The sequence below is a fragment of the Hevea brasiliensis genome, chromosome 15, assembly GCF_030052815.1.
Source record: "Hevea brasiliensis isolate MT/VB/25A 57/8 chromosome 15, ASM3005281v1, whole genome shotgun sequence".
Taxonomy (NCBI): Eukaryota; Viridiplantae; Streptophyta; class Magnoliopsida; order Malpighiales; family Euphorbiaceae; genus Hevea; species Hevea brasiliensis.
In genome coordinates, this window is record NC_079507.1 from 54,086,505 (window position 1) to 54,100,617 (window position 14,113).

The 14,113-nt window shown below is 34.1% G+C and overlaps 3 protein-coding genes across 3 annotated transcripts; 1 reads left to right on the forward strand and 2 right to left on the reverse strand.

The window, feature by feature from the left end:
• Positions 1 to 2,142: 2,142 nt before the first annotated feature.
• On the reverse strand, positions 2,143 to 3,868 carry LOC110652196 (54S ribosomal protein L37, mitochondrial). The gene is made up of 2 exons (XM_021807751.2): positions 3,719 to 3,868; positions 2,143 to 2,688 (listed from the first exon to the last, which is right to left on the reverse strand). Exon 2 carries the CDS (start codon positions 2,675 to 2,677, stop codon positions 2,285 to 2,287), a length of 393 nt encoding a protein of 130 aa, XP_021663443.2. The 5' UTR covers positions 2,678 to 2,688; positions 3,719 to 3,868; the 3' UTR covers positions 2,143 to 2,284.
• A 103-nt stretch (positions 3,869 to 3,971) lies between these two features.
• LOC110652195 (prohibitin-3, mitochondrial) lies at positions 3,972 to 6,634 on the forward strand. Its single transcript, XM_021807750.2, has 3 exons — positions 3,972 to 4,390; positions 4,571 to 5,102; positions 6,426 to 6,634. The coding sequence occupies exons 1-2, from the start codon at positions 4,079 to 4,081 to the stop codon at positions 5,096 to 5,098; spliced, it is 840 nt and encodes a 279-aa protein (XP_021663442.1). The 5' UTR covers positions 3,972 to 4,078; the 3' UTR covers positions 5,099 to 5,102; positions 6,426 to 6,634.
• Positions 6,635 to 9,437: 2,803 nt separating this feature from the next.
• LOC110668366 (glyceraldehyde-3-phosphate dehydrogenase 2, cytosolic-like) lies at positions 9,438 to 12,081 on the reverse strand. The gene is made up of 11 exons (XM_021829564.2): positions 11,880 to 12,081; positions 11,708 to 11,808; positions 11,497 to 11,612; positions 11,298 to 11,397; positions 11,003 to 11,149; positions 10,868 to 10,928; positions 10,682 to 10,779; positions 10,331 to 10,473; positions 10,165 to 10,248; positions 9,859 to 9,948; positions 9,438 to 9,730 (listed from the first exon to the last, which is right to left on the reverse strand). Exons 1-11 carry the CDS (start codon positions 11,905 to 11,907, stop codon positions 9,685 to 9,687), a joined length of 1,014 nt encoding a protein of 337 aa, XP_021685256.2. The 5' UTR covers positions 11,908 to 12,081; the 3' UTR covers positions 9,438 to 9,684.
• Between the last annotated feature and the right edge of the window lie 2,032 nt (positions 12,082 to 14,113).

Here is a 14,113-nt window from a genome sequence, read left to right on the forward strand (position 1 = left end):
CCAAACCACGTCAATCTCTCTTCTCTCAACTTATCCTCAATTGGTATCACTCCTACCTTTTCTTTAATACTCTCATTACAAACTTTATCTAGTCTAGTATTGCCACTCATCCACCTTAACATTCTTATCTCCGCAACTCTTATCTTAGACACATACGACTCTTTTAGTGCCCAACACTCACTACCACCATATAACATGGCCGGTCGTATAGCTGTACAGTAAAATTTTCCTTTTAACTTTTTGGAAATCTTGCGATCACATAAAACTCCCGTAGCACGTTTTCACTTCAACCATCTGGCTTTAATCTTATGACTAACATCCTCCTCACAACCTCCATCTACTTAAAGGACTGAGCCGAGATATTTAAAGTGATTACTTTGGGGCAGTATCACTCCATCCAAACTAACTCTTTCCCTATCACCAGTTCGGCCTTTACTGATCTTGCAATGCATGTATTCTGTCTTTGTTCTACTTAACTTAAAGCCCTTTGACTCTAGAGTGCTTCTCCAAACCTCTAGCTTTCTATTAACTCCTTACGTCTCATCTATCAGAACTATATCATCCGCAAACATCATGCAACAACGGATACTCTCTTGTATATGTTTCGTTAATTCGTTTAAAACTAATGTAAAAAGGTAAGGGCTTACAGCTGAACCTTGGTGTAATCCAATTGATATAGGAAAATCTCTTGTGTCCCCTCCCACTGTGCGCACAATAGTAATTGCTCCTTCATACATGTCTTTCAACACTTGTATGTACCTAATAGATACCCTCTTTTATTCTAACACTCTCCATAAGACATTTCTGGGAACACTATCATAAGCCTTCTCCAAATTGATAAAAACAATGTGTAAATCTTTCCTCGCATCTCTATATTTCTCCATCCAGCTTCTGATGAGAAAGATCGCTTTCATAATTGAACGACCAGACATGAAGCCAAATTGATTGGGAGAGATAGAAATATCATGACATAATCAATGTTCCAAAACTCTCTCCTATAACTTCATAGTATAGCTCATGAGTTTAATCTTCTATAATTTGAGCAGCTCTGTATGTCTCCCTTATTTTTAAAAATAGATACTAAAATATTCCTACTCCATTCATCAGGCATTTTCTTTGAATTTAGAATCTTATTAAACAATTTAATTAATCATGCCACTCCCATATCTTCCAAACACTTCCACACTTCAATTGATATTCTATCAGGTCCACAGGCTTTACCCACTTTCAATAATACTACCAAATACTACCAAGTTAATGATATGAGGGATAAATAAAGGGAAAAGCTTTTACTTCAATATGAATCTCTAGAGCAAGGATGGAGGCCACCATTTGTTAAGTTGGGTAAGGGGGCAACAAGAGGTGGCTTCCACCTATTAAAAGTTCAATGACAATGTATAAACTTGGCCCCAACTGCATAATTCAATGAACTTTCTAATTGCATGAGATGAAGCCATACTTGCTCATATTTTTATATGTCAATTTACATAGAAACAGATAGGAACCTTGCAACTAGAAGATTCTACAGAAGGGTCTACTTATGTCCCTCTTGAGTGAGTGGCTAGATATATCAGGAAAAAGCATTACTGTGATTAAAATAATTATAAAAGAAAAAGAAATTTTTTTGGAAGTATTGAGCAAATCAAATCAGGTATTTTATTTCACTTCCCCAGTTAGAGGTTTCCTGCAAAACCATCCAAGCATACACATTGCATAAGTTTTGCGGCATGGTCCTAAAAATACCATGTCACAACTTGCAAATCCTTGTGAAGTGCGTTCACAAGGCAATCTCGATGTTACTGCATATTTACCACCAATCACCTGTTAAATTAATCAACCAGCCATGTGTAAAAAATACTTTGAAAAAGGAAAAAAAGGGAAGAAGGAGATTAAAGACTACCAAGACTCTAATGAATCAACTAAAGCATCAGTTTTGTCTCAATGAAAAGGAAAGAAAAGCAAACATGTGGATGCCTTGTTATAATTTCTTTCCTTTTATTAGTAAGATGTGCACAGGGATCAAGCTCACAAATGAAAACCCTTATAAGCACCATTATTATACTATTCTAAACAGAAAATGAGGTTCAAAAGAGTAAGCAAAAGAGTTTACTTCAAAAAAATTGGCACCTGAAGCTACAGATATATACCAAAACATTTCTGTATTCCTTGGAATTCCATTTATCATTTGACAATGCTACTCAGTCACATAAAGGACCCTAGACAAATAAGATCACTTGTACTTAACAAAGAGTAAAAGACAATGCCCCTTACAAATTGCTTTATGTCAATTCTTGGCCTTAACAGAGTTATTTTCCTTGATTCTTGCACGGTTGTCCAACTTGACAAAGCGTTTGAGATCTTCATAGGGGAGAGTTTCAATTTTTTCCCTTCTTAGTGCACTCAGTGCAGGACGTTTATCAAGCAGATGCCACAGCCAATCAGGGTATTCAGAATCAGGCAAGATCTTGGGATCTGCTCCATCCTTGAGAATATTGGCACCGACTACAGTAGTAGATTTAATTTCTTTGTTAAGTGTTGATTTTGGAGCATCAGCTGCTGCCCCCCCTTTGGCACCCTTTTTTGCTTTGCCAGTCCCAGTAGCAAATGTTCGTTGGTCCACTGTCCTAACTGCCTCCTTAGTAATCATGATACCTCTCAATGATTTGATGTGGTTCATTGCCCTAGCTCCTGCAACATTAGCTCTAACAATTACAAAAGGGTGAATTCTGAACAAATAAAAACTCAGGCACATTCTTACATAAACTTTCAGATAACTAGTATCTGAATTTCTCAGCTTTGAGCTAAAGATGCTTCAATATGGTCAGCAGATGTTATCCTCCAAACAACTGAGGATTTAGGAAACTTTAAATACCTACCTCAATTGCCAACATTCTGACAGGAGTAGAATGGAAATATATGAAAATAATCAACTGAAAGAAATTTGGGATTAACTTGCAGAAAAAGGTAATTACTAACATTAGCTCATCATGAAATAAAAATGAAAGCATAAACATAATAGCAACAAGCAGAGAATATTGTTCAACAAAACATGAATAAGATCACCATAACAAACATCAAGTTTACAATTCATTTCATTGCACTTCATAAAGACTAACAGAAGTATGCACAGCCAAAAGAAAAAGAGAAAAAGATCACAAAGGTATTCAAAACCGTGTTATCACAAGGTCAGATTCAATGAAGGCACAAAAAATTACAAAATCACATCTTGCAGGTGAAAAAAATCAGACTACAATAACTGATAACTTCTCAATTTTTTTCTCCACATTAAATATTTTTTCAGCTAAGAGCATTCAATAGCCATCTTTAACAAGTCAATTTAAAAATTCAAATTACAATCATTAAAAAAAAAAAAATTGAGGGAGGGTTGTGTAGTGCTGGAAGAAGAAAGAAGTTTCAGTCCAACAAACCCAACAGATTTATTTACAATCTTGACAGGAAAATGAACATGTTAATTTACTAAGAGATTTATCGCTAAGAAGCGAGCCGACTTTTCAACATCCTAGTATCCTATAGCATTGTGAGATTTTAACTCATTGCGGTGGCTCAACATGTTAACTGTTTGTTTGCTAAGAAACCAATAAAAAAAACCCTCAATGAGTAAGCCAAAAACAAGGAATCCCACACTCCAATATTTTCCTACAAATTTCTCAGTAACCCAACAGCGCAGGGCAAAAGAAAATGATATCAAGGCAAGTACCTGGATGCGGAACTTGAGATGTTGAAGCTGGAGATCTCCCCCTGGTTAGGGTTTCTGAAACACCAAAAAACTAAAAAGACGAAACTTTGTTCAGGAATGGATCTCCAATTTGTGGTCTTGAGTCTGGACCCATTTCAAGATTCTACCGAGAAATGTCATGTGCAGCCCATTAATATCTGTCCAAAGCTTTTCAACATGGAAGCCCAATTTGTACTTCAAAAGGGGTCGAAATAACCCGATTTAGATCCGAACCATCGTTTGTCACTGTTGCGAGATCATTCATAAACCCCAGTCATCTCTCTAAACCCCAGCAGCCCCTTCCTCACTTCTTCATTTTTCTCTCATAGTAATCTTCTCTCCATGGGCAGCAGCCAAGCAGCGGTTTCATTTCTAACTAATCTTGCACGCGCCGCTTTCGGTTTGGGCGCTGCAGCCACCGTCCTGAACGCCTCGCTTTACACCGTCGATGGAGGACAACGCGCTGTGCTATTCGACAGATTTCGTGGTGTTATCGACACCACTATCGGTGAAGGGACACACTTTCTGATCCCGTGGCTGCAGAAGCCCTTTATCTTCGATATTCGTACCCGGCCCCATACTTTCTCGTCCATCTCCGGTACCAAGGATCTCCAGATGGTCAATCTCACTCTCCGTTTGCTCTCTCGTCCCGATGTAATAATCATATCTCTGTAAATCTTGTTTGGTATACGCAAATGGTACAATTAGCATATTTTACTGTTTGTTGAACTTGACCCTTTGTTTATTGAATCATATATTTACACCATGAATATGCATAGATGTGTATCACTTTGGGAACATTTGATTTACAATACATTTTGTTATTTGAGCAAGGTTTCACGATTGCCCTATATCTTTCAACACCTCGGTCTTGAGTATGATGAGAAGGTGCTTCCCTCAATTGGCAATGAGGTTTTGAAGGCTGTGGTTGCGCAGTTCAATGCTGATCAGCTCCTCACTGAACGTCCCCATGTGTCAGCTCTGGTCCGGGAGTCTCTTATCAAGCGTGCTAAGGACTTCAACATTTTGCTGGATGATGTGGCGATCACTCACTTGTCTTATGGATTGGAGTTCTCTAGGGCTGTGGAGCAGAAACAGGTGGCACAGCAGGAAGCAGAGAGGTCCAAGTTTGTTGTCATGAAGGCTGACCAGGAGAGGAGGGCTGCAATTATCAGGGCAGAAGGTGAGAGTGAAGCTGCCCATCTGATCTCTGATGCAACTTCAAAGGCTGGTATGGGGTTAATTGAGCTAAGGAGGATTGAGGCATCAAGAGAAATTGCTGGAACTCTGGCAAAATCACCCAACGTAGCATACCTTCCTGGTGGAAACAACATTCTGATGGCACTCAATGCAAATCGTTGAATAGGTAATTTGTATCTTTTGTGTATGCCTGTATTTGGGTGCTTGGATTTGCCTGCAGGAGCTGGATGTTAGTTCACTAATTTGGTACCTGCTTTGAAATGTTTTTTTATTACTACTTGAATTTATGGGTTAGAAATGGAATGGAAACAACTGTCATTTGATGATTATGTGTTACAATCACAATTGCATCTAATGGGATATTCTCAGGTCCTTTTGCATTGTTTTTGTGAAATTTCTAGCTCATTTATACTTCAATTAGTCTGTGATTAGCATATTTTAACTTCTTTTATTTTGCTGGATGTTGTACATTTGGAAATTGAAAATTGATATCACTTGGCTGCATACGCTTGTTCCTTTAATTTAGTCCTTGAAATATTGGAAATTTGTTGTTTGGTATTGGCAATTGGGTTCAATCACTCAGACCATTGTTAATTAGCTTACAGATCTTATTGTTATGTGGAAATTATAGATTTAGCTTTTTAAGAAATTTCAAGCTTCAATATATCATTTTAGAGCATTTAAATGTTGGGTAATTTGGCTTTATGTCTTAGGTTAAGATCTTAACAAGGCTTACTTCTAACTCATAACAAATTAAGAATCGTGATCAGATTAAAATTTTTCAGTTGCAAATTAGCCTATTAAGTAAGTAAAAGAAGATGCATTAGTGATCATGAATTCTACTGATTGCTCTGATAAATAAGTATGATGGAAAGGTATTAAGGAAGTTTATGACAATGAATATCACAAGTGCCTTTTCTGGTAGATGCTGTGTTGGGACTTGGGAGACATCGATTTTTCTTGCTGTTTCTTTCTTTTGTTGCTGTGTACACTGTATCCTTGCTGTGTACAAACATATTCAAGGAAATATGTTCTTTTTTGAAAAATATTCTTGTTCCTTTGTTGTCTTTTAGGAGCATTGGCATAGGATCCTTTTTGTGTTGCTCTATTTGCATCTGTTATTCCATTTGTGTATGTATTAATGTGGCATTTTGAAGGGGCAATTGGGACCAAAGTGTTGAAAGTCAGAGATATTGGCATCAATACTTAAAAATATTGTTAATTAAGGGAATTCATATATCTTTTAGATTTTTTTTTTCTTTTGTAACAAAGGCATTTGCTTAGTGTATAATAAAGATGCATCTAAGTCACATCTGTTACGTGTAGGGTTTTGAACATGTTCGCAAGTCATTATTCCAGTTTAGGGGCAGTGATAATTTGTTCAGTTTTTCTTTTGTAGCTTTATTCAGTTTGTCTATAGTCATTCTTTCTGTTTGTTGGAGTCTTTGTAATAGTGAATCCTTTTTAACTTTTTGTTCTTGCCTTGCAGGGTATTTGAGGGCGGCACAATTGCATTAACCGGATTGTGAATTGCTGAAGTAGCATTTGCTTTGTTGCTAGAGAACTTTTTGAGGTTACTGATTACAGACCCAATATATGTAGACCTCCCTTAAGAATCAGAAGTTTAGTATTCAAACATCAGATTCTATGTTACAACTGTGTTCTACCATTTCATAACTCCAAAGATGGGTTTCAATACTTGTGTGGCAAATATGCGGGAATGATTCTTTGATCCAATATGTTCAAGGTAATATTTTCCTCATTACAAGTTCTGGTAGTCATAGCTATCATTCACTCACACTGAGTTCTGTTGCAGAACATATATTGTTTATTTTATGAACACGTAGATGCATTGGATAGAGCTAAGCTAAGTGGAAATTTTCCCATTTTTCATTTAGGTATTGTAAGAGTTAATGTTAAATATGAGGTTTTGTTGAAGTGTAAAGTAGGTAGGATTTGGGGACTCTAAGTGGGATCAAATTAGGCAATGGACACCTAAGTGAATTTCAAATAATATTATTTTACTATTAAATAATATTATTTTGTAAAACATTTTAAATCTATATTTAAATTTTCATATTTTCAAAAAATTGTATTTATTTATGAGTATCAAATTAAGTATTCTTGATTTTTCACATTCAACTAAAACCATTTTTTAGAATAAATTATAATATGGATGATGAGATTGGTAAAAAAAAAATTAACAATTTAATTTTTGTATTTTCAAAATCAAATAATTTAATTCCTCACTTTTTATATTATATACTATTGATCCCTTCGTTTAATTTCTATCCAAAATGTGTTTAATTCTATTTTCAATATGAAACAATTAAGTTTAAGAGATTTTGAAATGTAATTTGATTGTTTTTCTATAATATTAATTTAAGATATAATATATATAAAATATTTTAATAAAAAACTATATTTTTAAATGTCAGAGTTTTAATGGTTTCATATTGAAAGTGAACTTAAACATTTTTATTATAATTAAGGATGAATCAGACAAAATGATCAATCTATGTATATTATAAAAAGTGAAGGAATAAATTATTTAATTTTAAAAATATAGAAAGACTAAACTATTAGTTTGATCAAATTTAAGAGGTTATAGTATAATTTACTTTTTTTTTTTTTTAATAAAAAAAATCTTTCATATTTTCATAGGACTCCATTTTTAATAAAAAAAAAATCAAAAGATTTTATTTATTTATTTATTTATTTTAACGGATGAAACAGACTCCATTTGTTTGTGAATATCCAATATAGTATTTATGTGAGTGGGGTTATAGATAGGTTATCTTATATGGTAGATCTGTGCTTTAGGTTAGGGCTTCAATTGAGATCTACTTCTAGAAAAACTGACGCTAACTCTTCAGCACTGGTGGATGATGCAGTTTGTATCTTTTTGTGCTTTGCTTGGTTGTTAGGCTTTGCTCTAGGGTTCTGTTGTTGTTGTAATGGCATCTTTGGGGACACCTAAGGTAGTTAAAAGCATAAGGTGTATATAAAGCGATGCATCACCCCAATTATTAAAAAATTAATTAATAATATAATGTGCAAAAAAAAAAAAAAAAACAATACCTTTTATAAAATTTAAACTTTTAACAAATCATCACAGCATTCAAAAGTTTTTAGGACTTAAATTTATAATTATAATCTAGAGATTATCAGTATATTTTCATCAAAGTTCTCAACACTTTCATTCTCATCACCAAAATAAGATTCATTTTCATAAAAAGCTTTATCTAAATCAGCCTCAACATCTTTCAGTGTTGGTTTGAAGTTGACGCTCTTTACACCTTTCTTTTATTTATCACTTTGCGCTTTGAGTAAAAGCTCTTACTTCATTAAATGTGTTTCAATTTGCATTTATAAAAGCGTTTTCTTATTTACTGCTGTGCTTTTAAGCTTTTGACTACGCTAGAGACACTCCTACACTAAAACTTAACCTCTGGATCCCTTTTATGACTAAAAAAGATGGAGAAAGCATTGAACTCTATCTTATCCCCGAAGAGTTGCACAGATTAGTCCCTATTCTTGAGCTGTTAAGATGACGTCTTATGATTGGGATTCCTTCTGGCTTCATTTGGGTTCTTCAACATGCAAACTTCCAGCAAGAGCTCTCCCTCGTTTTTCCTTCTCTTAGTTTTCAACGTTGTTTTTGTGGTGATCAATCAACACGGTGCTGCGTTGGCTTGATTTCTAGAAAGAAACTATTATGGTGTTTAGAACCTGCTTATTCAAGTCGAGACTCTGAAATAACTTAGAGTTTTAGTGAGAGGCTTTGGGCTGATTTTGTTTTTTCCTTTATCTGATTGGCATTCTTCAGTAATGCTTAATCTTATTAATCTGATGTGCCTTTCGAAAAAGAAAAAACAAAACTTTTTTGTACCCAAAAAACAAGGATATTGCATTGATGATGAAAGCATTACAAGGCCACTAATTGAAATACAATAGTTTGCAAACTAAAATGGTTTGTGTGTTAAGCTCCGCAAGTGAGTCAAGCCTGGCTCATGGGTTGGTCCTTCTAGGTTCTATATCAGCTGTGAATTAAGTATGTGAGTAGCTTATACGGGGATACGGACGGATTGCGTTAAAACTGCTATAGTTTTGACAGACATTTATTCTTATCATTGAATCGTTTGCGTGTCTAATATTTATGTAAAAATAAAAAAATTCCTACCCAACTCCAAAATCAAACGACACAAAACCAAATTAACATGGAGTCCCAGGACTGAAACTGGTAATCCTTTAATCTTGGTACTGGGCAGAGGCGAACATTTTGCCAACAGCAATACGCATCCGATATTATGTAAGTTCGAGACACAGCATGAGCAGGACTGGAATGTTTTTTTTTTTTTTTATGTAGGAAATGCATAAGATGAATTATTAAATTATTGTCGTATCATTTAGAAATATATTTATTAAAATTTACTTAATTAATATGTATAATATGTAAAATTTTCAATCTTAAATATGTAATTTATATTATTAAAACCAAATTAGAACTATTCTCTTTTTATGTGGGATTTGCTTTTATAATGCAAATCCCAGCTGTGAGGTCTCAATTCCCTGTAAAAAAAAAAAAAGAAGTTGAAATCAAACCCACATGATGTATAAAGCTGCTCCCAACAATAAAACATTCCTCACAGCTTAATTATTCCTAAAACAACTCTTCTGGAAAACTGCATCCTATGCCGGAAACGAGGAAGCCCACATCATGTGATTACTCCCAACTACTGAGCTGCTTACTGGGCCGAGGCTATGTGGCGGATCAAGTCAATCACTCTTGAGCTGGCAGTGAACAGAAAATGTTCATTCAAAATTTACAACGAATCCAAGAGAAATGAACATTCAAAATCAGTAACATATCAAAGAACTTGTATTGATAACCTTCAAAATAATCTGGAAATGCAAATTACCTGTAACCCCATTCGTTGTCATACCACGAGACAAGTTTCACAAAGTTATCATTCAATGCAATTCCAGCCTTGGCATCAAAAATGCTTGACCTGCAAAATGCAGCAATGGAAATGTCAGCAGAAGCAATAGTAAAATGCAAGCCAAATGAGGAAGAAAGAGTATTGAATCTAACTCCACATATGGCTAGAAAGGTCTCAAGTTATGCATCCTGGTGGAATCAGTTTTTGTACCACAAAAGGAAACCATCTTTACATGGAGATGACTTCTGAAAACAATATCATACATGTCAAGACAACACTGCTCACCTGCTGTCACCCACAAAGTCACTGGAGACAACATCATCTTCAGTGTAACCGAGGATTCCTTTCAGCTTTCCCTCAGATTCTGCCCTGTATAACAAGAAGATGAAAGCCTAAGGTGCTATAGGATGGACCAGAATTTGAAAGAGAGAGAGAGATTCCTGATCATTACTTGATAGCTGCTTTTATCTCTTCATAAGAGGCCTTCTTCTCAAGTCTCACAGTTAGGTCAACTACTGAGACATCAACAGTGGGAACACGGAAAGCCATTCCAGTCAATTTTCCATTCAGTGCAGGCAGAACTTTCCCCACAGCCTAAAGAATTAGGAAAATAATGCTCAGAAGAATGTCATGTTTGATGCCAACAATGCTAATCAACAGAGAAATATGTGCGTTGGTTCCTTATGACAATAGTGAAATCACAGCACAAAGTGTAGGCGATCAAATCAGTGACAGCAACCATTAGCCTAAAGCATATTAGAAGACCATGCAGGTATGTTAATTGATGCTGGTTATTTAGTACCTTAGCAGCTCCAGTACTGCTAGGAATGATATTGAAGGAAGCAGTTCTGCCACCTCTCCAGTCCTTCATTGATGGTCCGTCGACAGTCTTTTGTGTGGCTGATAACATTTAAAAAAAAAAATTGCAATTCAATCAAAGAGGAAACACCTATTGCAGTTCAATAAAATATAAATGTAGAATACACACCAGTAATGGAGTGGACAGTGGTCATAAGACCCTCAACAATACCAAATTTATCATGAATAACCTGCAAAGATAATGGTAGTAATGATTTGCTTGATTTCTCAATTATGAAACAATTGTTCACAAGAGATAGAGTACCTTGGCCAATGGAGCAAGACAGTTGGTAGTGCAGCTAGCATTGGAGACAATGTTAAGGTCAGGCTTGTAGTCCTTCTCATTGACACCTACAACAAACATGGGAGCATCCTTGCTGGGGGCAGAAATAATTACCTTCTTTGCACCCCCCTAGGACCGAACAATAGAAGCTAAGTGAGATAACAATCCAAAATGTTTTTAGCATTAATTTATAGATGCAGTCAATCGTGAATTCGTATCATAGAAACCGATACAGCCATACCCAAATATACAGAATCAATCATATATACAAACAAACCTTCAAGTGAGCAGCGGCTTTGTCCTGGTCAGTGAAAACTCCAGTGGACTCAACCACATATTCAGCACCAGTCTGCCCCCACGGAATCTCCTCTGGATTTCTGATCACAAGTGAACCAATACATTTTAGAACATAATCATTAACTAATTAATTAAGAAATGAAGAAAATTTTGTCATCCCTCCAGGCTCCAACCAATACCGGACGCCAAAAACAGTGACAGCCTTGTCACCAAAAAGAAGAGTCTTGTCATCTTTGACCTTAATATCATGGTGCTTCCACTGACCATGAACGGTGTCGTATTTGAACATGTAAGCCTGCAAATACCAGAGAAGGAAAATGAGATTTAAAGCCATGCATGCAAATAGTATGATCTGTTTGGTGCTGAAACATAGAAAGAAGTAGTACGGACCATGTAATCGGTGGTGATGAAAGGGTCGTTAACAGCAACGAGCTCAACGTCGTCTCTCTGCAAGGCAACCCTCGCAACCAGACGACCAATCCTTCCAAATCCTAATCGAAGAAAATCAAATTAATCGTAATGAATATGTGATTGACAAATGAAACAAAGTAGAATCACATACCATTGATACCGATCTTAATCTTGGCCATTGTTTTGTATAAGAGAAGGGTAGAAGGAAGAGGGAGATCTAAAGAAAGAGAAATGGAAGAGCAGAGCAGCGTAGAAGAGAGTTGGTGGGGGGCTTAGAAGAAGAAGAAGAAGGAAGCAGAAAATGGAGGAAAGCAGAGCGGAGTTGTAGTAAAAGTGTGGGATCATGCAATTCCACGATTCATCACTTCACGAGGGAATCGGTAAAACTAGGATTAGATTGGCAAATTCCCAAATTTATGGTTCAATGTGTGATGATGGAAAGATTATCAAGTGGAATTAGTGTACTAAATTTCCTAATCACTCTTTTTTCTTAATATGGAGAGAATAATTAGTCTATTTTTAATAAGTTTCTCCTTTATCATTAAATTAATACACCAAAAATTTAATTTAAATATTAATAAATATGAATAAGAAATTAAGAATAATATTAAATTTTTAAAAATAATCAAATTAACTCTATTCTAAATGCAATAGACATTTATGAGAATTTAACCCAAAATCGTTGAAAGAAAATTCATATAGTCAATTTTAAATTTTTTAGATAAAATTTTAGTTCAGTAGTGAAAATTTTTAAGTGTTTTTTTAACATTGAATTTCACTACAATTATTTAAACCTTCAAGAGATAGACTATAAATATAAATATAATAAGGTTGAGCACTAAAATAAATTGATATCATAAGCTTTCTATATTAGTGCCACTTGACATAACTAGATATTCATATCAAAGATTTAACAATAAAATTTTTTTTTTTTATTTTTTAACTTTTTATCTCCTTCATTCATTTAAAAATTTATGACAATAGTTACAAATTAATTAAAAATACTAAGAGTTATAATTATAAATTATAAAACCAAAGCTACCATTTCATTATACACCATAAATAAAATTATGTACTTAATTCATTAAAATTAAAAAAGTTATGACAATAGTTAAACTTAATTAATATTAGGAAAACTAAAAGTAATAGTCACAAACTATATAAATCAATAGCACACATCAAAAATCAAACCATCTATGTAAACAGAAGATATAATGTCCAACTGAAATTTATTCATAAATCTACCAAATAATATTTTAGTAATTAAGATATTAGAAAAAGATTAAAAATAATTTACATAACTATCACTAAGGCAATTTTTTTTATCTTTTTAGAATTTATTTACATATATATTATTTGCATCTTATCTTTATTCTTTATTTTTATTTTCAATTTGTATTTATTTTTTATATTTATTTTCTTTATATTTTCATGATTATTTTTACAAATATTTTTTAAAATATTTCAAATAAATTAAATACAAATAAAAAATAAAATAATATATAATCATATCTTTGTTAAGTAATAATACAAGCACAACTCACGAACAAAAACCTAGTTTCTATCATAACATCCTTCCTTCACATAAATGAACAGGATAGAACGTATATGCAACAGCTATGGTTGTTAACTAGTGATTAGTGTATATACCATATTTTGGTCGACCCTCAAATGCATAATTTAATATACAATTTTCTTTTAAAGTTGTAATGAAGTTGTAATTTCAAATGTTTTCTTGAATAGATTTTCCATCTTAATGTTATCCGTTCTCAACTAATGATCCGATCACAGGTCACCTTTCTAAACTCAGCAATGGTTTGTCTTCGGAATAACTCTATCTCAAGTTCAAGTTAGGTTATTTTCCGATCTCTTCATCTTTATTCGACGTGTTTGGATCGATATTGGTTCTTCGGGCCATCCGATCTTACATGCCATTATTTTCCGATCTCATTATGTTTAAATACCTCAAAATTCCAAATCTGCGTATAGTTTTGTGATCAGGTATCTCGCTCGAATTGTTCAAACATTTCACAACAAAGCTAAGGTTTTATCTTATCTCTAAATAATGATTCTAATCCTAATAAGCTTAAGTCATTTTCAAATCTTTATAATTTTACCAAATCACTCTTCAAATGTTTCAAGGTTTCAGTCGATATTCGGTCACAGCACCGTCTGATCTCATGTTCACGTGTAATGGTTTTTCGATCTCTTGAAGTGGCCTGATGTTTTATGATTAATAACCAGTCTCAAGTTTAATGTTCAACTTTATTCAGTTGATTAAGAGTTAATTCCATTAAGTACTCATGCAACTTGGTTTGATGTTTTTCGATCTCATCAAGAAAATTGAGCATGAAAAGACTTAATTCATTTCAAAATAGAAAATAT

Coding starts and splice junctions, on each gene's coding strand:
- LOC110668366 (XM_021829564.2), bottom strand. CDS start 11,907: ATGGCCAAGATTAAGATCGGTATCAATG. Junction 11,398..11,496: donor GTCACTGTTTTTGGCGTCCG/GTATTGGTTGGA, acceptor ACTTGTGATCAG/AAATCCAGAGGAGATTCCGT. Junction 10,780..10,867: donor CACTGTCCACTCCATTACTG/GTGTGTATTCTA, acceptor AAATGTTATCAG/CCACACAAAAGACTGTCGAC.
- LOC110652196 (XM_021807751.2), bottom strand. CDS start 2,677: ATGAACCACATCAAATCATTGAGAGGTATCATGATTACTAAGGAGGCA.
- LOC110652195 (XM_021807750.2), top strand. CDS start 4,079: ATGGGCAGCAGCCAAGCAGCGGTTTCATTTCTAACTAATCTTGCACGC. Junction 4,391..4,570: donor GTTTGCTCTCTCGTCCCGAT/GTAATAATCATA, acceptor TATTTGAGCAAG/GTTTCACGATTGCCCTATAT.